Consider the following 20,899-nt stretch of genomic DNA (forward strand, 5'->3'; position numbering starts at 1 on the left):
CTCCCTGGCCCACACACACCCTGCCCCTATGTCGTGGAAACATGCTCAGTTCTGTAGGTGAAATGCTTTAGTCTGCCTTCCCCTTTTCCATCTCCCATAGATTCCTCCACAGAGGCTCCCACTTGACTGTGGACTCTGTCACTGTCAATGTTGACTGCTCTCTCAGGGGTCTCTGATATCTCCCACTTTTATCCTCTAGGGTCTCAGCCTCTTTGGGGGCTGATTTTCTTATCTTCCTGACTTTCTTACCCTCCAACCTATAGCTATCTACTTTGCCTCTACGCAAATCCTTGGCTTTCTCGCCTCTTCCCTAACGTGCAGCTGTGTATAAAGGGGAACCTGGTCACTCCAAAGGAAAGGTCCCAGCTGATGGCTGGCCCACTGACTCAATCTCTCCAGGAAGATTTTTTAAAAACTATATTAGGACTGCTTAGAATAATTACGCAAGTTATGCATACAAGTACAGCTCTCTGGCTATTGCGGCAGGAAGTGCTGGGTTGTCATGCCCCAGGCCTAGGATGTAGAAACCATGCCCTGGGGACAAGGCTTCTGTCCTGGGGACTCCTCAAATGTCAACCTTGACATGACTTTGCCCCTCTGCTCCCATGTAGTAGGCTGCAGAGCAACTACACTTAGAAAAGCTTCTCACCTAGTGATTTTTAGCCATGTCGGGAAGTACTGCCATTGCCAATAGGAATCTGTCATCTTGAAATCCCTCTCTTCTCCTGGCCTGTTGTCACCCCTTTCTCAGTCTCCTGGTCTCTAGCAGGTTCCCCTTCCTGGAAGGGCATCCTCAGACTAGGACAGAGGTACCTGATGAATACTGATTGACCGATGCTGCTGGGTGGTGGCTTCTAAGGACTTAGCTTAGCATCCGTGGCTGGCTAGAACTGTCTTAGACATTGACTGTCTCTGACCATGACTTAGTGCTTGATTCCTGGTCAGATGAGGTCCAGTTTCTAAGAGATGGCCAGGAAGATATGGACTGTAATTGAATGCTCATGTTAAAATTACATTTATTATTCATCCCATCCCTACTGTGTGTGTGTGTGTGTGTGTGTGTGTGTGTGTGTGTGTGTGTGTATGTGTGCACATGCCTATGGCAGTGAGAGGTCAGCTCTGGTGTCTTCATCAATCTCTCTCCATCTTATAGAGATGGACTCTCTCACTAAACCTAGAGCTTAGCCCCTAGGGTGTGTTTGTGTCTGTCCTTTCATCATTGGAGTGATGGAAGTGCACTACTATGGTTGGCATTCTCACAGGTGCTGGGCATATGAACTCACTCCGCCATCTCCCTGGCCCCTGAATACTCATTTTAAATTGCTTTCCCCCCCCACAACTCTAGAGATGATGTAACACATGAAGAAACAATGTCCGGCCTCTAAGCTAACTCTGCCTGTGAGCAAGTGTATGATGCTGGGCAAGTCACAGAACCTCAATACACTGATAAAGATGTGCTCAGGGGACTCGGGACAGAGCATAGACAGCACACCATGGGAGAGGTGCTCTGCCCATCTGGTACAGCCCCTGCATCAGCAAGGCTTCGAGGATGTCTCATGTGTGATGCACTGTAAACGGTTTCCCTCCTACTGCAGCGAGAGTACACAGAAGGACACTGGCCAGCCACTTCCTTCAAGGAAGGAGAAAAGAAGACAGCACTGGTGAGGTGGGAAAATAAGGCATCAAAACTGACAGGAAAGAAACTAATAGGAGATGAAAACGGGAAAGTCCTCCTAGTGTGGGCTCCAAATAATGAAACGATATCTGTGAGGGAAAGAGGCCAAGGATCTCCAAACATCAAGGATGGCGGACGCTGCGTAGATGACTTATGGACAGGGACTAGAGACCATGAAATGAGACTCTGTGATCTTCGGTAGTCTCTGAGCTTTGGGCTTTTTTCAGCTTTCTGAATTACTTCCTTATCAGGCTGCTCTCTCTTTCTCAGTAAATGGTTGCTATTTCTACAAATACCCATGTGTTCCACGTCTTTGTTCCATGATACAAAAAGCTGGACCTGCCAGTGGGCGCCCCTGGGCTCAGATGCACGCCTCTCATGCTGGTACGTAAGAATCTGCAGAGAGGTGCATGGCTTATGACTAGTCTTCTCAAGGACTCATGTGGACCCAGAGAATTCCTGCTACACCAGGGCTGAGAGAGCCCTGGTGCCAGCTTCTAGAATTATTTTCTGATTAGTACCACTTCTGTGGATTTTCATCTTTGCTCTCAAGTCATATCCGTGAGTGACATTTTTTTTTTTTTGCCTTGACCTATCTTCACCCATTAGGGAAATGCCACAGTATGAATCGATTTCAAGGTTTTTCAAACAAGTAGCCGTCAATATTTCAGTCTTTGCTTTGCCTATTAGGGAAAATGCCATCTATGATAATTATTTCGCTTCTGCCTGACAGGAAGATTTACACAGATGATAGAATTAGTTTAACCTCTGAGCAAATTCTGAAACCTTGCGCCTATTTGTTTGTTTGTTTGCTTGTTTGTTTGTCTTTCCTAGACTGTAAATATTCTTGGGGCCATGTGTGTCAGATGTGTAAATGCTCAGAACAGAACTGGCAAGACAACCTAAGAGTGGTATTGGCTGGTTTTTTTTTCCCCAGGTGGAATTGCCTGTGTTTTCAGTGAGAGTTAACTGGACAGTGAGAAAAAGGTGGACATAGCTTGTGGTTCCAGAAAGGTTTCCTTCCCTGAGCTGTCAGTGAAGTGAACGGCAGGGAGCCCTGGAGGTATCACACTTGGCACGGTGAGTTTCTAGAATGTGAGCCAGTGCCAGACATGGTGGGCTATGCCTGTCATCACAGCACGGGGTGGCAGGATGCAGGTAAGGAAGGAGACAGCCTAGTGTCCTAGCTTTCTGTTTAGTTGCTGTGATAAGACACTCTGACAAAACAGTAGCTTGGGCTGGGCGGTGGTGGCACATGCCTTTAACCCTAGCACTTGGGAGGCAGAGGAGAGGCCAGCCTGGGCTACAGAGCGAGTCTAGGACATCCAAGGCTATACAGAAAAACCCTGTCTTTGTGGAGGGAGGAAAAGGCAGCTTAGGGGAAAAGGTTTATTTTAGCACAGTTGCAGGTTCCAGTCTGTCACTTTGGGGGAAGTCGAGGCAGCAGGAACTTGAAACAGCCACATAGAGCCAACAGCACAGAACGGATGTGCACATATCTAGTACTTGGCTTGTTTTCTCTATTCTCCTATAGTCCAGGGCCCAAACTCAGGGGACGGCGCTACACCCCATGCACTGGGTCTTCCCACATCAGTGAACATAATCAAGATAATCATCCCTGGACATGCCCACAGCCCAACCCCATCTAGACCCCCCTCATTGAGAAACTCTTCCTAGAAGAGTCTAGATGGTGTCAGGTGGACATTTAAAAGTCAGCACCACACTAGACTGTGCAGCAGGACTCCATCCCAAGGTCACAGGCGAGAGTAGTCCATGTATGCGAGCTGCTCGGGATTGAGCAGTTGAATGTGAGTGGTGGAGCTCGGTCTGATGGTAACCAGGATTTGCCTCGAGAGCGAAGGCATGCTTGCTTGCTTGTGTGCAGTCCAGTGCTGCCTGCTGTCTTGATTGCTACTCATCAGAGAACTGAAGAACGGAGGCCTCAGAAACCAGGGTACACACAGCGTGTGCACATTAGTCTCTGTGTATGAGGAGTCCCCCAAATTCCCGAAGCATGACTAGAATGTGCTTTGGTGTGCTTGGTATGGAAAGTATCATGGCAATGAATATGTCCAACTAATCATCTTCCCTCCAGAAAGATGCCCGGGTTCTACCTCCTCAGAGCCTGTGGATAGAATCTTCCATCCTAAGGGCTTTTCAGATACAACTTGAGGTCTAGTGATGTGGAGATGAATCTAGACTATTGGGGTGGGGTAGTCACAGGAGCTGCTGTGGGAAGAGGAGGGTCGGTGTTGGAGCAGAAGATGCTGTTGCAGCATGGAAGGTGGAAGAAAAGACTATGAGCCAAGGCACCCAGCTTGTAGAAGTGGGAAGAGCTGAAGAAGTGGTCTACCCTACTATGGCCCTGAATCTATACACAAACCATAGAAACAACCATGCTTTTTTTTAACCCCATCAACTGCGTGTTCCTAGATTAGAATTCTACACCATATGACAGAGCCCTCATCACTCTGATGATGCTAAGAAGCCATGACAGTGACTACCTTCTCCTTCAACACTTATAGGTAGATTTATGTACAAGTAAACCCCCCCAACTCCAGAAAGACTGATATTGAACTTCTGATCATTAGTACTTTGCATTAAATTCTTACGTGTGTGTATGTGTACGTGTGCGTGTGTGTGTGTGTGTCTGTTGCTAGGTTGAGCCCAGGGCTTGTGCGTGCAAGGCAGACATTCTGACACTGCCCTACATCCCAAATCCCGTAAGTTAACATTCAGTCTATTAAGTCCATGGTTACTGGTTACCATAGCAAAAGGACATTCCTATAGTGAACAGCAAAAAAAGCCACTCAAATGGACAACGCTTAATTATATAGAGAATTTCATCTCTGTGGGAGAGCGTCATCCCTGGTGAGAGCAGATAGCTGCCGTGTTGCAGACATGAGAAGCCATGGGGTTGATCAGCGGAAGCCTGGTCTTAATGGAGAGGGAGCTCAAAGCCACCTTCATCCCCAGGCATGCTGCTGCAACCATTGTCATCAAGCATCCTGGCATCTGGGAGGATCTTATCCAGAGCCTTCTCCGCACTTGTCAGTCATAGGAGGCTTCAGAAAGCACACTGCAGTCAAAGGCTGTAATTTCCACGGCACCATCTCTTTATTCTTCACATTTAAAAATGTGCTTACGTAAGTTCATACTTTGTGCCTGGAGGTAGTAATGACTCCCACCCTACCCCCACCCCTACCCCCATCCCAAGAGATCCTTGTCAGTTAAATACCAGGACAACATCACTCTTGGCCTTGTCATTCAAAGTTTGAATTTCTGCAGCCAGTTAGATGGCTTAGTAGGTGGGGTTCTTGCTGCCAAGACCAGTGACCAGAATTCTATCCCTGGGACTCACATGGTGGAAGGAGAGACCCCATTCCGTCCTCTTTCATTTCTACATGGGTGTCATGATGTGTGCGTGTGCATGCATGCGCGCACGTGTGCACACACATACAGTAAATATAATTTTTAAATTGTATTTATAATTCAAGTCTATCTGCAGACTATACCACAAACAAAGGCTCAGCTTTCCTGAAGAGTGATGACTCCCACCTGAGCAGCAGCATGAGGGTCTGCTGGGTGAATTCCACGGCACCTCTGACTATGACTAACTTGCTTGAGGAAAAGCAGGAAGACACAGAGATGAAAACACTGACCCGAGTCCCTGCAGCCTATAGGTAACAACCATGCTTAAGTCTCTGATGTCTGAGCTTACTTTTCTTATCAGCCTTGTATCTGAGGTAAACTCATGCTCAATAAGGCTGGGGTATGGCAACAGTGGCTCTGTGGAGAGCTCAGGCTAGCCCACGATGAGCCCAAATTCCCACTACGCTCCAACAAGGATGAGAAAAGACCTCAGCATCCATGGGGCTGTGTGTGGACAGAACACAGCTACAGGACAGCCATGGCTGTAATCAATGTTCTTGTTAGCATATTGGAAGTTCCAGGAAACAGGGAAAAGATCTCTTCAGTATAATAGTGGCCACAGTGCCACAGCCTCTGTTGTGTATACACGCCATGAAACTGACATGCTTTTAACCATATCAATCGTGTCTTCATACATTAGAATTTCAGCACCATGTGGCACAGTCCTCATCATTCTGAGGATGCTAGGAGACCATAATGGTGACCACCTTCTCAGGCAACATTTACAGGCAGATTGTGTACCTGAGCAAATTCCTCCAACTCCAGTGTCTCTGAGATTATTATGACCACAGGCTCCTGAGAGAAACAGTTGACCATACAACTGTCTCGCAAGTACACGGAACAAAAACAGAACTTCCATGAAATAGGATGTGATGAGCACGCCTGTTTCTTTTCTCTGTTGGAGCCTCTCCTGTCTAGTTTACTTGGTGATCACGATCCACACATGACCTCGTATTCTATGTAGGGTGTTTGTAGAGCGAAATCAACAGCCGGGGACCCTTACCTCTGGGGCAATGTAATCGGGAGTCCCACAGAAGGTTCTGGTCGTGACTCCATCCATCATGTGTTCCTTGCACATTCCAAAGTCAGCGATTTTGATGTGGCCTTCTGAGTCCAGCATGACGTTGTCCAGCTTCAGATCCCTGCAGGGGAGCAGGGGAGTGTCAGAGGCCTTCCCGTGACGTGACTACCTTTGCTTGCAGCTGATGAAAGACAAGGATGTGTGCCTAGCTGCCATCTCAGTGCACTGACATGGTAAGTCAGAATCACTGTGTTTTTCTTTCTCCAGAGCCCGATGTACACCTGGGGTAGGGTGGATACTTAAATGCCAAATGGATGATAGGTGGTTGATTACTGATTCTCATTCAGGTCCATGGGTACAAATCAGGGATTCCAAATTATTAGGTTTGGGGAGATTCTAGGCATTTAATTTATCAATATCCTATATAGAAGTGGGAACACAGACACACAGCTAGGTATCCCAAATGCCAGGTTAGAGCCACTGTCCACATCCCTTTATCCTGACTGGGCCAATGTCTTCTTTTTGTTGTTGTTGTGGTGGTGGTAATATTTTTATTTTTAAGATTATGATACAATTACATTACCTCCCTTCTTTATTTTATTTTAATTTTAATATTTTATTAATTTATTCATATTACATCTCAATTGTTATCCCATCCCTTGTATCCTCCCATTCCTCCCTCCCTCCCGCTTTCCCCCTACCCTCCTCCCCTATGACTGTGGCTGAGGGGGACCTCTCCCCCTGTATATGCCAATGTCTTCTTAATTATTCAAGATAGTTTTCTTTTTCGGTAGCGGAAGTTCCCGGCAAACCCAATATTCTTAACTCAGTGGTTTCTCATTTTCCTCCTGCCCAGCTCCCTACCGTCTTCTCCTGCTAAGTACCTAGGATGGCAGCCTAGTGTCTGCTGGTCTCTGACCCCCTTCAGATAAAAGGCAGAGGAGGGCCCTGCCAGCAGAACGGAAAATGTGGGAAGCGCGAACAAGGACGTGTAACTTCAGACGTGTAACTTCTCTGAGCGTAGAAGCTTAAAAGCGGCTCTGGTTTGCCCCAAGGCTGCAGAGGCAGGACGGGGTTGGGGGGGTTGGGGGGGTTGGGGGGGTGGGGGGGTGGGGGGTGTCTCAGCAGGTCTGTGGTCCCCAGAGAGGCTATTGGCTACACGTCCCCAGTCTCCATCACAGAGTCTGTCCTCTGCCCACAGAGGCGCCCCAAACCTCCCCACCATTCTGCTGCAGGAAGAGAGAGCTCCGAGGCACACACACCTGTAAATGATTCCTCTTTTATGAAGAAAGAACAGCCCAATGGAGATCTCCGCTGCGTAGAACCTGCGAAAGAGCGCATGTGTCAGACAGCCGCCTTTTTGTGGGCTTCCTGGACACTGTGCCACACTTACTTGGGGAATCAGAGGGGCGGGGGGCGGGGGGAGAGAGAGAGAGAGAGAGAGAGAGAGAGAGAGAGAGAGACAGAGACAGAGAGAGAGAGACAGAGACAGAGACAGAGACACAGAGAGAGACAGACAGAGAGAGACAGAGACAGAGAGACAGAGACAGAGACAGAGAGACAGAGACAGAGAGACAGAGAGACAGAGAGAGAGAGAGAGAGACAGACAGACAGACAGACAGACAGACAGACAGACAGATAGACAGCACCTCTGAGCTCACCCTACACATGTGCTTTCCAAGGCTGGCTCTGTACCTGTCTCTTTGCTCCAACAAGAAAGGCTTATTTTTCTAGTCTGGGGAGAGTGGGCAGCTTATTTATTCCCCACCAAATAATTTCTAATATAACAATTTAAGGAGTCAGTTGTGAGACTCTCCTGCGTCAGGAGTGCGGCTGAGTGGGGAAAGTTTTGATCCTCTGACACATGGACGAAGCCGATTTCATGGTTTAAGAACGAAACCACAACCGGAGGACAAAGCCTTGTGCGTGCTGAATACTCTGTCTGCTTTATTCGCTCGTCGAAGTGCCGGATGGAATAAATGGGACACGCACCATGATTCATGCCCGAGTGTGCCCTTTTAAATAATTCATAATAACAACAGCCATTACCATCACTTCAAAATTATTAATAGGTTAATATCTGGAACTCAGATTAAATGCAGAATGATGTTTTAAAATTTGCATAGCACTGGGGAGCCTTTGAAGTCCATGGAGCCACAAGTCGGAGCCTCGGTAAATACACCAGCAGGCTTAAAATAAACACAGTAGCTGTGGAGTGGGGAAGAGCTGAAGAGCATGTGTTTTAGTGGGGCTGTCATTGGGGGCTGGCGGAGGAGGCTGGGACGGGGTGGTGGGGTGGGGTGGGGGGTGGGTAGGAGAGATAGGATCACAGGTGATTTTTTTAAATGTTATTTTCCGTGGTTCATTTATTTTTAACTTGTCTGTAGCGTAAGGAGAATGAAAAGGTATCAGACGGGGCGCCATCCAGTCGCTTTGTGACATAAGATGGCTATTCTGTCACCTTTCCTTTCCTGGCTCTGGGCTTTCAGGCGGAGCATCTCACTGAACACCTCAGCCGTCTGTGATGTGCAGTGAGGGGGTAAGGGCAGGTGTTTGCAACGAACACATTTGCTTCTCAGTACAAATGAAAGCAGAAACGTCTCTCTTTGTGTTTCTTGAAGCCTGTGGATAGAGAGCTCCCTGTCTGCCTCCAGTTAATCTTTCTAACACAGATTATTATCCCACACAGGCCTTGCCTCCCTCCATCTACGTTTCAGATCACACAGGGAGAGGGGAGGACTCCAATCCCATCTGCTGACTTGGCTAACTTGGTGCTGGCCCACTGTGCCTAGGCGGCTAGGGATGGGAAACAGCTCTCTGTTCAGTCGACTTCTGTTTCAGCTGCAGACTTCCTGGGTCCCGAGAGACTGCTAGCAGTGCAGGGATCCGTGTCCCCTCCCTCCCCCTGTGGATGGCTCTTCCATTTCGCTGCCTCTGCATCCCCAAATGTAAGGCACATCCATTGGGGTGCCTCTGGGATGAGCTTCCTTCCTCTGTGACCCGCTGTCCTCACCCTGGCCTGGCCTGAGAATAGCACTCGAAAGAGGTTTTCCTTCTTTTGGCCTCTGTCACCTACTTTTGCTTTTCCTCTCCCAGAATGTTCCTTGAAAAACAAAGGCCTAGCTGGGTACAGTGGTGGCACATGCCTGTAATCCCAGCACTCAGGAGGCAGAGGCAGGCGGATCGCTGTGAAGTTCGAGGCCACCCTGGTCTACAAAGTGAGTCCAGGGCAGCCAGGGCTACACAGAGAAACCCTGTCTTGAAAAACAAAACAAAACAAAACAAAAGAAACAGAAAGAAAGAAAAAGAAAAAGAAAAGAATAATTCTTCTTCTCTGCCATGAATCCTACAGGTCCCCTTGCACCAGCCCCATCCTTTTTGTTGTTGCTGTTAGCCTTCCCTCAGTCAGCAGGCTCTGTAAAAACTTCCATGGGATCAAGGTCTTCTCTCTGTCATCTTCCTTAGCTGCCCTCCCAGCAGGCTCTGAATCCACCCACCTAGCCCCTCCCTACCTCATGTCACCTGGGCCCAGGCTACTCCCTGGACTCAGCTCTCCATCTTGTCACATCCTTTCCCTGGAAGGCACCACTCACCTCTAGGTAGAGCATTCCCCGGTTACCTGGTGCTCCCACTCTCCAATTCTGGGGTGTTAGTGGCACCCTGTATAGACTTGTACAGTCTCAGCAACGTGTTATTATTGCCGGATGCCTTTTCCAAATGCCCACGTGAGAGCACGGGCTCCCCAAGGTGTGGACCTCACATTCCTTTTATTCTCTTGCCTGATGCACAGTGAGTGTGAATTCCACCCGCTCAGTGAGTGGTGAAGGAGTCCATCTATAAGGTGTTAGTAGGTGAGGGGGAGAGGGCACCAGCATGTCCAATATGCTGAGAATAGAATTAACCAGTCTTTAACATACCTATTATACATGGGTCCTGCTGGTACACCTGCTGTTTCAGTGCTGAGAGCCAAGTGGGCAGAGTCACCTTTGGGCATTTTATCCATAGGAGGTTCCCAGTTGGGAGTGTTAGGATGTTTGAATTACAGGGCTCAAACATAAAAAAAATAAAAATAAAATACTCACACTGCTTGTGGCTCCTTAAATTTTCCTACTTGCTGAATGTGGTACATGAGGTCCCCACCGTTGACGTATTCCATGACGAAGTATAGCCGGTCCTGCAGACCAAAGTTCACACGTGAGCAGCGTTCCGCCCTGGCAGAGTGTCTCTGCTTTGCTTTCTCATCAGCAAATATGGGGTGGCCCCGGCAGATCGACTCTGTTGGGCGCTCTTCACAATCATTTTCCCAGGATGGGGGATATGTAACTCACTCTATAGCAGGGGATGGCGCTCTGATAACATGCCAGCATCCTGGCTACTTATGTGCCTTATTACACATACAGACAATATATCTCTAAACTAGTGGTGGCGTGAAAACTCCACATGGGCCCATCGTTTCATCGTAATGGATGTAATGGATGGTGCATGAGTGCAAAAGCTGGCTTGCAACATCCAGAAGGTACGCCGTGCTCACTCAGCAACGCGCTTAAGTGCATGCCTCTGAAAATATATCTCTTGGGGGGAGGGTTAGGTTGAACTCATAAATTACACAGACTTAATGATGTTTAGTGGGGGAGAGGGGAGCACTGTCCATGGAGATTTTAGTCAGTGTTCTTTTGCCTCCATAACGTGCTCAAATATTGTCTTCTAAGAATTTGTTTTCTGTCACTGGTATGCTAACTGCTGGCCGCACGGAGGGCATACATCACCGAACCAAGTAAGTCTGCATATTTATGAGGACATTATGCTGGGACAGAGGGGAGAGACCAGGCGCTTTAATGGGGAAGTAACCAACAGCACAACAGAGCATGGTAAGAGATGACCTCTGTTGCATTCTAGAGAGGTCATTAAATGTTAAGCCATGGTTCTCGGGAGGGAGAGCTGATGGAGCTAGTGCAAACAGCCAGGAAGTGGCTTGGGAAACTCCTCTCTCAGGCTTTAATTCCATCACCATGTATTTGCTTTGCAACTTCCCAGAGCTGCACTGGTTGGTGTCTGTAGGGTCACAGAACGGGGTTGGGGTTCAGTTCTCCCTTTGGCCTTGCCACTAGCTCTCTCTGGCACTGCATGGGCGGGGGTGGGGAGGTGGGGGAGGGTAGCGGGGTGCAGAGGGGCAGGGCCTGCAGCTGACCAAGTGACTGGTGCGAGGCTGACACGCAGTGGCCAGTGCTGGATCCGCAGCCTCATAGAAATCCCCCATTTTGAGACTCTGACCTTCCCAGGATTTTAAGCGCCTATCAGTTTCTGACCATGGGGCAGTTTTAAGTGACAATGACAGAAATGCTAGCTGTCGGAGGAAACCTGACAATTGCATCCCTCTTGGAAGTGTGGCTTGGACTGGAGTCCTAAGTCAGGGAAGGCTCCCAGTGGGATATGAGAGAGACTCCAGCAGAGGCGCCTAGTAGCAGGGCCATAGAGACTGAAGAGGACACCCTCTAACTAGACAAGTCTCCTAGTAGAGGGAGGGGAACACCAACCCACTCACAAAAACTTTGACCCAAAAATCATCCCATCTACAAGACGTGCAGGGATAAAGATAGATCAGACATAGCTGAGATTGAGGCAAGGTCCAACTGAGCCTGGCCCAACCCAAGACCCACCCCATGGAAGACAGCCAACCCCTGACACTATTAACGACCCTCTGCTATGCTTGCAGACAGGAGCCTAGCAGAATTGCCCTCTGAGTGGCCACACCCAGCAGTATCTCAAAACAGATGCTGAGAATGTCAGGCAAACACTGGGCGATGTGTAGGGAGCATTGTGGAAAAGTGGGGGGAAGGAGAAAAGGACCCCTAGAGGGGACAGGAACCTCACAAGGAGACCAACAGAGCCAACTGACCAACAGAGGGGTTTGCTGAGACTGAAGCACCAACCAAGGGCCTTATATGGACTGGACCTAGACCCCCTACAAAGATGCAGCTGAGGGACAGTTCAGGATTCATGTGGGTCCCCTAGTAGGAAGAGTGGGGGCTCTCTCTGACATGGACTCGCTTGCCAGCTGTTTAATCACTTCCCCCTGGCAGGCCTGTCTTGCCAGGCCACAGGAGAAGAGGACACACTGACGAACCTGGGGTGGATGGGAAGGGGGGCTCCCTTCTTCTGAGGAATAGCGGAGGGGGATTCGGCAGTTGGGTGGGGGAGTATGAGGCTGGAAAGTGAGGAGGGATGGGGCTATGACCAGGATGTATTATGAATAAATAAATAATTTATTAAGAAAAGTGTGGCTTGGAGGTGGAGAACACCTCGCTGGCATTGCCTCATGGTACTCCATCTTAATGTGCATGTTTCTGTGGAGACCAGAAAGATCCACAGCTGGTGCCTTGGTAGTTTGAACATTTCTTTTTCTTTTAATTTTATTTTTTTTTAGTCTGTGACTAAGGTCAGCAAACTTTTTTTTTTTCCCCTGTAAAGGGTCGGATAGCACGTACAGCTTTTGTATGCCTTCCAACTCCTCACCTTGGCCTTCACAGTGGGGAAGCAGCTGCGGGTGACAGGGAAGTGGCTTAGTCCTTAGAAAGTGACTTACTGATGTTAAGATTTGAACTTCACATGCCAGACAACATTATAATTTGTGTTTATTTCTTGTGACCCTTCTTACAGCTCATGGGCTGCGGGACAGGTCAAAGAGAGGGCTGTGAATCTATGACTGTTTTGTGTAAATCTTAGAGCATAGGGCCTGCATGAAGAAGACCTCTTATGTACACTTCTAGGGCCCTAGTGGTTACCCGCCCCCCCCCCATGTGCAGGCCTCTTATTTCAAGTGGTTTAGTGTTTGTATGTCATCCATGCACGTGTGCCCACAGACACGAATCGTCTCTAGATTACCTATACCTAACATACGTAACTCTTGCTGTGCTGAGGGATGAGGAGCAGCGGTCTGCCCCTAAAGGAAACGGAATTAAATGATCAGGACTCAAGGGTCTTGAGACCGTGATCCGGGCGAGAGGGAGAGTAGCGGATAGAAACCAGAGTCCTCACCACTGTCTGAAAGCAGGAGTGCAGCTGCGTCAGGAACGGTGGCTTGTCCAGCAGGGCCAGCACCCGCTTTTCCACCATGGTGCACTCCACGTCGTCATCCTGGATCACCACGTCCTTCTTCAGGATCTTGATGGCATACAGCTCCTCTGTCCCCTTCCTGTCAGCGAGCATCACCTGGGGACAGAAGGAGAGAAGGCTCAACGCCGGCGGGCAGACAGCTGGCGCGAGGACTAGGAGTGGAAGTCGTGAGGAAGAAGGGCAGGGGGACAGTTCAGCGACAGTTGGTGCAAGTCTGTGAGTGAGTGATGGGGGGAAAAACCCACTAATATGCTTCAGTATGGTTTCATTATGGGTAGCATCACCTGAAGTCCACATGTAGAAGTCTTGGTCCCCAGGGTGACAATGGTAGGAGGTGGGAGACCCTGTAGGAGCTGAGGTCTAGTTTAGCTTCATTTCTAATGCTGTGATAAAATATTCTGGCAAAGTAATAACTTAAGGGAGAAAGGGTTTTTTTTTTTCTCAGCTCATAATTCCAGGTTACAACGCAGCATTGTGGGGAAGTCAAGGCGGGAGCGTCAGGCAGCTGGTCCCATGACGTCCATAGTCACATGACTATGTACAAGCTCGCTTGCTGGCATGCCTGTACTCCGCTCACTCTTGAGTGGTTCAGGATGCTTTGCCTAGGGAATGGTGCTTCCCATAGTGGTGCATGCACGCATCTACACATGAGCATGTTCATACTGGTGTAGAGGCCGGAGGACAGCCTCAGAAGTCATCCTTCATTCTTCAGGCACCATCCAATAGAATTACAAGTGATTGGTTATGAGTCGCCAGAAGGGTGTTGGAGACAGGACTCAGGGCCTCTGGGAGGAAAGCCAGTCCTCTTAGCTGCTGAGTCGTCTCTCTGACATGCCAGTTGTTTTCAATGAAGTCTGAGCTATGCGAGGAATGTGCCTGTATAACTACAGGGAAGCCCGGCACCGATCCAACAATTTTACGCAAACCCCTCCGTTCCTACCTTCCCAAAACTGCCCTTCCCCAGCACCATGAGGAAGTTGAAGTCGGTGAGTTTCACTCTGTCAAGGTTGTTGGACGGTTGCTTCCTGTCTTCTGAAGGGCTCAGGACTTTGTTACCCGCGGGGCCGAGCTTGGCTTTCTGAAACAAGCACAAACAGAGGAAGCCATTGAAAGAGTGAAAGAAGCCGGCGCACTGTGAATAGGCGGGATGTCAGCTGTGAAGAGAGGGCTGAGGAAACGAGTCTGAGGGTAGAGAGCGATGGTGACCAGTGCTTTGACACATCCCATGGGGAAGAGCTGCAAAATGAACACGCTCTTCCACTCTGTCCCTAGTTAACAACTCCGTACAACCAACCAAGGGCCCGCCGAAAAGAATCCGATGATGGCAGGCGAATTCTAATTCAGGGACGGAAAGTTAACTTCTTTAGGGTAAATGGTGTCTTGAGACTGTGAACATAACCAAGGAAGTGAAACTATGCGTGGATGTTTTTTTATTTGTAGATTTTGTAACTTAAGATTAATCTGTATGAAGGAAGTTTGTACCCAGGCGGAACGACAGCAGAATGTTCTCCAGAGACGAGCTGCCTGTTCGGTGAGCTTTGAGGGCGATTTATAGCTACTTTCAGGGGGAGTTGTAAGAACAGGGGTTTGTTAAGTCAAGAGTTGAATTTATGGAACGAAATAGTGATGCTCCTGGCATGCATCTGGTTTCACAGCAGCCTGGAGAACACCTGGTGAGCAACGCTGTGGTACCGAAAGGAGTTTCTGTACTCTGGACTCACACATGGTGAGCCTGGAGGGATCCCATTCTCACTACCAATGGGGAAAAGCAAGAATGCCCAGCAGAAAGCAAAGTAAATGAGATCCCATGGGAACGGATGCCTCAGTGGCCGGCAAGGAAGCCTTAGGGAAAGCACAGAAGCCTAGCACGGGTGCCGAATCACACACACTGCCAGACTTAAACGTCTGCTTGGTAACGAGAGAGAGGCAGGGCCCTAGGGTCGGTGGGCCTTCCACAGCCTTGGCCCCCATCTAAGGGCAAGGGCAATTGCTTCAGATGCATCTTTATGTGTGGGGCTCCCCCCTCCCCCCTCAATGCAGCAGACCTAAGGGTGGATTTGAGCTCAGTAGCAGGTGCTAGGCTCTCTCTCGAGTCAATACCTATATAGGTATGGGTCTTTGCTACTGTTCCATTGCCATGAAGAGACACCAGGACCAGGCCAGCTCTTATACAAGAAAGCATTACAGTTTTGGAGGGTTAGCCCATTGTTACCATGGCAGGGGCATGGTGAAAACATGGTGGCACTCGTGGCTCTGGAGCAGGGGCTCAGAGTTACATCCAGATCCTCAAGCAGAGGAGGAGGGGCTGGCATGGGCTTCTGAGACTGCAAAGCCCACCCCCAGTTACACACTTCCTCCAATAAGGCTAAACTTCCTCCAATAAGGCCACACCTCCTAATTCTTCTCAAATAGTGACGCTTCCCAGTGACTAAGCATTTGAATATAAGAACCTGTGTGTGTGTGTGTGTGCGTGTGTGTGTGTGTGTGTGTGTGTGAGAGAGAGAGAGAGAGAGAGAGAGAGAGAGAGAGAGAGAGAGAGAGAGATTCCTATTCAAACCATCACAGGAGGCTAAAGGGTAGATGGCAGAGGAAATAAGGAGGCATCCAGAGGGGCCTTGCTACTGACAGATGCCTTGGCAAGCTGGGTCCTAGCTGAAGGGGAAAATGTGTGTTTGTTGGCTTGTTTCTTTATCAGCAAAGGTTTCCCACATCGATGAAGACAATCTCTCACACTGTTAGGGTGGGCATGCGGGCATGATCAGTGGGGGCTCATACTGCTCAGGAAAAGTCTCTCCCAAAGCACAGCTCCACCTGAGATGGCTCATTCTGTGAGGATGCTGTGCTCACAGAGGGAGACCAGCATATGGGGGTCCAGATCAAGACCAGGTGACATCACTAACTGTGCTCAAGGTGGACAGCTGGCTGCTCAGGACCCAGCCCATGGGCTGGAGTTAGATTTCACCCCTTCCCAAGCCAGCCCTGAGGTGTAAACGGCCTAGGTATCTTTATGCAAGTGTCACTATCCAGAGTGGCATCCTCTACCACTCCAGTTTTCCTACAGAGCATTCTGGAACCATTTCCATACTGCCATCTGCAGGACTTGCTGCATAAGGACACCAGACCATTTCGGATATTGAGTTTTCTAAAGCAACATGAAAATCCATAAGTATTTCAACTTTGTTCGTTTTGTACTACCTTTGGGCAAGCCCCATTCATAGCAGGGGTTTAAAATACTAAGGAGTTCAAGAAGACAGACAGAGATACTTAGCAGTTGTGTCAGTAGTGTGTGTGTGTATATGTGTGTATGTGTGTGAGTGTGTATGTTTGTGTGTATGTGTGTGTGGTGAGTGTGTGTTTGTGTGTGTGATGAGTGTGTTTGTGTGTGTGAGTGTGCATGTGTGTGCGAGTGTGTTTGTGTGTGTGTTTAGGGGAGTTTGGGGACAGCCCCAGAGGCCTTCTAGGATGGTCCCTGGCCAGATGCTGTGAACAGCTGGCTTTCTCTTCATCCCTGGGTCACATTCTGGAAAGCACAGGCATCCCATAACAAGTTCTGCTTCTGAGCCCACCATTTCTTCTCAGTTTGGAACAGGTTGCTTGGCAACTAACTTCACAGCAGGCCTAAGAGACTTGCCCTTCCCGACTTGCATGTTGTTGACATTACTCTGGCTGACATGAGTGCAGCACAGACTTCTCCAGGAGTGCAAATCAAATCAATATATGTGTGTGTGGGGGGGGGGAGAGGGAGGATAAAGTTAGAGCCGATTGCTTAACTGCAGAGATTTCAGAAGCCTGAGGCCTCCTGCTGACATCCTACACTACAGCAATGTGAACAGGGACCAACATGGGCAGGCGCCCTGCTGGGGCCGAGAGCAAACAGGATTCAGACGGCAGAGCTTGACAGTCAACAGTGATAGGAGGAAGGATGCTCGGAAGGCCCCTTTTGCTTTCTGCTTGAGTTGAAATGATGTCATCCCTCACCACAGGGCAGGCAGATACTTGTGAACCTTCAGAACCATAAGCTAGAGAACCCTCTCTAACTTATATATTGGCTAGCTTTGGCTATTTGATTGCAGCACCAGAAAATGAGCTCTGGCTTCCTGTGGCCCTTGCACATGTGCTCTACCTGGAGGCTGTGCATGTCCCTTGGGTCTCCCAGGCTCCCAGGGGAAGGGATTACAGGAAACAAAATGGAGATTTCTGCAGATGGGCTAAGACCAGTTAAGGAAAAGGCTTTATTGAAGAGTATATAGTTGGGCATGGTGGCGCACACCTTTAATCCTAGCACAGGCCAATCCCTGAGTTCGAGGCCAGCCTGTTCTACAGAGCAAGTTCCAGGACAGCCAGGGCTACATAGTGAAGCCCTATCTTGAAAACAAAACAAAACAAATTTAAAAAATGTCATAGAAATGATTCAATAAAGGAAAAATGAAAACCTATTATAATGTTGTGAAATAGAACAAGCTAACTCTAAATGCTGGAACTTTTCTGTGCTCTATTTTTTCCGTCCTTAGACAGAAAACAGCATGTTTTATTGGCTTTAACTAAAATAGCTTGTACCATGCTGGGCGTGGTGGCACATGCCTGTAATCCCAGGACTCGGGAGGCAGAGGCAGAGACAGGTGGATCACTGTAAGTTCGAGACCAGCCTGGTCTACAAAGGGAGTCCAGGGTAGCCAAGATAACACAGAGAAACCCTGTCTTAAAAAAAAAAAAAACTAAAAAAAATAATTACTTGCACCTGGGGAACTTGGGTTCCTCACAAGATGGCATCTGAAAATTTGTCAAGCACTGGCTTCATGATGCCACCTGAATTTCCCGGCTCTGAGCCCAGCCAGTGTCCTCTCCTCGTGGGGAAATGAGCTAATAACCAACTATGACACATCTCATTCTGAACTACAGAGGTGCTCTTGTGGTCCCTGAAGGGCCACAGGGTGGGCGGGGGCAAACAAGCCATGCAATACGGGTCCCTGCATGTCCACCGGAAGTGAAGTACAGGGACACACACGTGGCCTGCTCCTGAATCCAGTGACCTGTCCATATGATGTAACAGGCTCCTCCCACCCAGCCTGTTATTGCAGGATTTTCACATTGAAACCAGGCTGAGATGCATGCCAAACGGGACATAGGAGGCAGAGGCAAATGGAGCAGGAGTTCAAGGCAGTCTGTGTTACACGAGACTCTTAAATATCCATAAAATAATGATAACAATAGTAAAAACGTACACTAGGTACCCATTAGGTATATGAAGGATGGGGCAATGAGAGATATCCATTGTATATCATGTTAAACCACTTGGGGCAGGAGAGCTGGGACCATTTGACTTTTGGAAGCAGCAAGGGCAAAGGCTTAAGTTCATTCCCCGGACATCCTGCCTTCCTTGAACTGTGTGTGCCGAGTGTATTCTAGCCTTGCTGCATGAGAAAACAGACTCCCCCAAACACATACCCCTATTCCCTGAAACAACCCAGAGTTGGGTTGTCATCACTTATTGGCTCTCATATCATGCCTCTGCTGGACATATTGACAAGAGGTTCTGATTTAGCCCAGCTCTAGGCCTCACACTGCAGCATGAGCCCAGAGATCTCTGAAGTGCGGGTCAGTGTCTAAGCGCACTGTGTCCCACTTGAAATGTTCTGGTTCGTACCTGTTTTGTAAGTGTGTCTTCAATAAAAGTGTTTCCTGGAGTTAGTGCAAGTGTGGCTTTGATGAATATATTTATCAAAGCTATCTGTAGTGCGACATAGCGACTGCCACTGAACTTGACAGCTGTGGAAAGGGTCTTTCTACTCTGACATTGCAGCAGGGAGACAGGCTGATGGTGCCCAACTGCGGAAACACACGAACTGTTTGGGATCTCTCTTACATGTTTTTTTTTTAATCTTTTCTTTATTTCATGCTGAAAATGCTCTGGGCTCCTTTCCTGAACACTGACCAGGCATTTCAGCATTGCTCCACAAAGCAGAATAGGGCTAGTGCAAGTTATTGTACTCCACGGAACTGAGGCTACAGCACACCTCCTTGCCTCTGAGGTGCTGTAGTCACCTGTGCGTGCTGCAGGACTGGCTCGGAGCAATTGAGTGCGGCAGAGGCAAATCATGAGGACCTAGGGAGGGCTTGCTGGAGGCACCTGCCAGCGAGGTTAGTGCCTGTGTTTCCAACCAGCTATGGCTTCTGACATCTAGTCCCATTACTCAGTTGCTAGGCAACAGGTTAAAAGGATGCTACTTAGTGGTCATTACAGGGTCTCAGGCAGCACAGTGATGTACAGGAGAAGCCTGCTGTTCTCTGGCTAGCTCATTTCATTTGTTGGATGGGCCAAGCATTCTGCCCCTTGAGGGCCTCTGTGCTTTCTGCCTCCTGTGACCCACATAAGTGTACCTGCCTTCCTTCTAGTCTGAAAATGATACCTTAAGACCCCGGGATCCTCCACTCACTCTGACAACTGTCCCTGTCACCCTATTTCCTGTGGCTTGTGCCCTCCTGTTTTCCTTCTGCCTGGTGTCTTTACACTCTGTGTTTGGTCATCCTTCTCTCCATATGGGAAAGAGCCTGAGGTTCTCTGCTGGGCTCTTTCTGGTCTATCTGCAGAGCTTAGGACACAGTGTACCTCAAATGCTCTGAATGAATGAGTAAATAACTTTTCATATAACATTTTCTAAAAGGTAGTTATTTCTTCTTGAAGCAAAATATGTTCATTTTAGAAAATTTTAAGATGCATACATTCTTTTAAAAAATAAAAAAATTAAGTACCTCTTACTTTATCACCTAGAGAAGACAACTACAAACAACTTAACAGCTGTCGTACAATCTTGCCTTTTCACATCTTATTTAACACAGACAGCATTACATTATAACCTGTGTTTCCTTGCCAAATGTTAGGGACTTCGTACTCCCCTGCTGTTGGACACCTGGGCAGTTTCTTTTTCCAGTGTTTTCTATAGCAGGCAGATGCACCATTTTCAGTTTGGATCTCTTTCTTGTTCTTAGACCCCCTAGCACATGCGGAGTCATCAAGTGAAGAGGTTTGGATGGCGCAAGGTTGGTGATACCCACTGCCAACTGTATGAGGGCAGACAGAGGAAGACCAGGGAGAAAAGGTGGGAAGCCCAAAGAGTCAGGACACCCTAATTCTGAAAGGCAGGCTCTGACTTTCCTTAGGACATATGTATGTGTTACTCGTTGGGACTTCTAGCAGCTTCTCAAAGATATGAGGCCATCATCACTCCGGTGCCTCCACCTTTTGGTACTGGGAAATTATGTCATCATCTCTAACTTTATGCTCTAGAGCAATGGTTCTCAATCTGTGGATCGAGAGCCCTTTGAGGGTCTTTTCACAGGGGTCACATATCAGATATCCTGCATATCAAATTTACATTATGATTCATAACAGTAGCAAAATTACAGTTATGAAGTAGTAATGAAATAATTTTATATCTGGGGGTCACCACAACATGAGGAATTGTATTAAAGGGTCCCAGCATTGAGAACCACTGCTCTTAAGCCTCCCAATTGGATTTTAAAACATTTCCACATGCCAACACCCCCCCCCCTTAATGCTCTAAGTAAGGTGATGGCTTTGTGTTAGGTCCTATTTACAGCCATCCCCAGAGTCATGTATCTTTATGAGGCTTGTGGGCTCCATTTTTGACATGCCAGAA

General features: G+C 48.4%; 1 protein-coding gene across 1 annotated transcript in view; it reads right to left on the bottom strand.

The window, feature by feature from the left end:
- PRKCA (protein kinase C alpha) overlaps window positions 1–20,899 on the bottom strand; it is a 399,124-nt gene that overhangs the window by 39,081 nt on the left and 339,144 nt on the right. Inside the window, exons 9-13 of the mRNA XM_084751384.1 lie at window positions 14,182–14,319; window positions 13,164–13,337; window positions 10,211–10,302; window positions 7,391–7,453; window positions 6,111–6,249 (exon numbers count right to left, since the gene is read on the bottom strand). Coding sequence (XP_084607510.1) covers window positions 6,111–6,249; window positions 7,391–7,453; window positions 10,211–10,302; window positions 13,164–13,337; window positions 14,182–14,319 — 606 coding nt within the window. The remainder of the gene's footprint in view (window positions 1–6,110; window positions 6,250–7,390; window positions 7,454–10,210; window positions 10,303–13,163; window positions 13,338–14,181; window positions 14,320–20,899) is intronic.

The sequence above is a fragment of the Acomys minous genome (genome assembly GCF_964271855.1).
Source record: "Acomys minous genome assembly, chromosome: 12".
Taxonomy (NCBI): Eukaryota; Metazoa; Chordata; class Mammalia; order Rodentia; family Muridae; genus Acomys; species Acomys minous.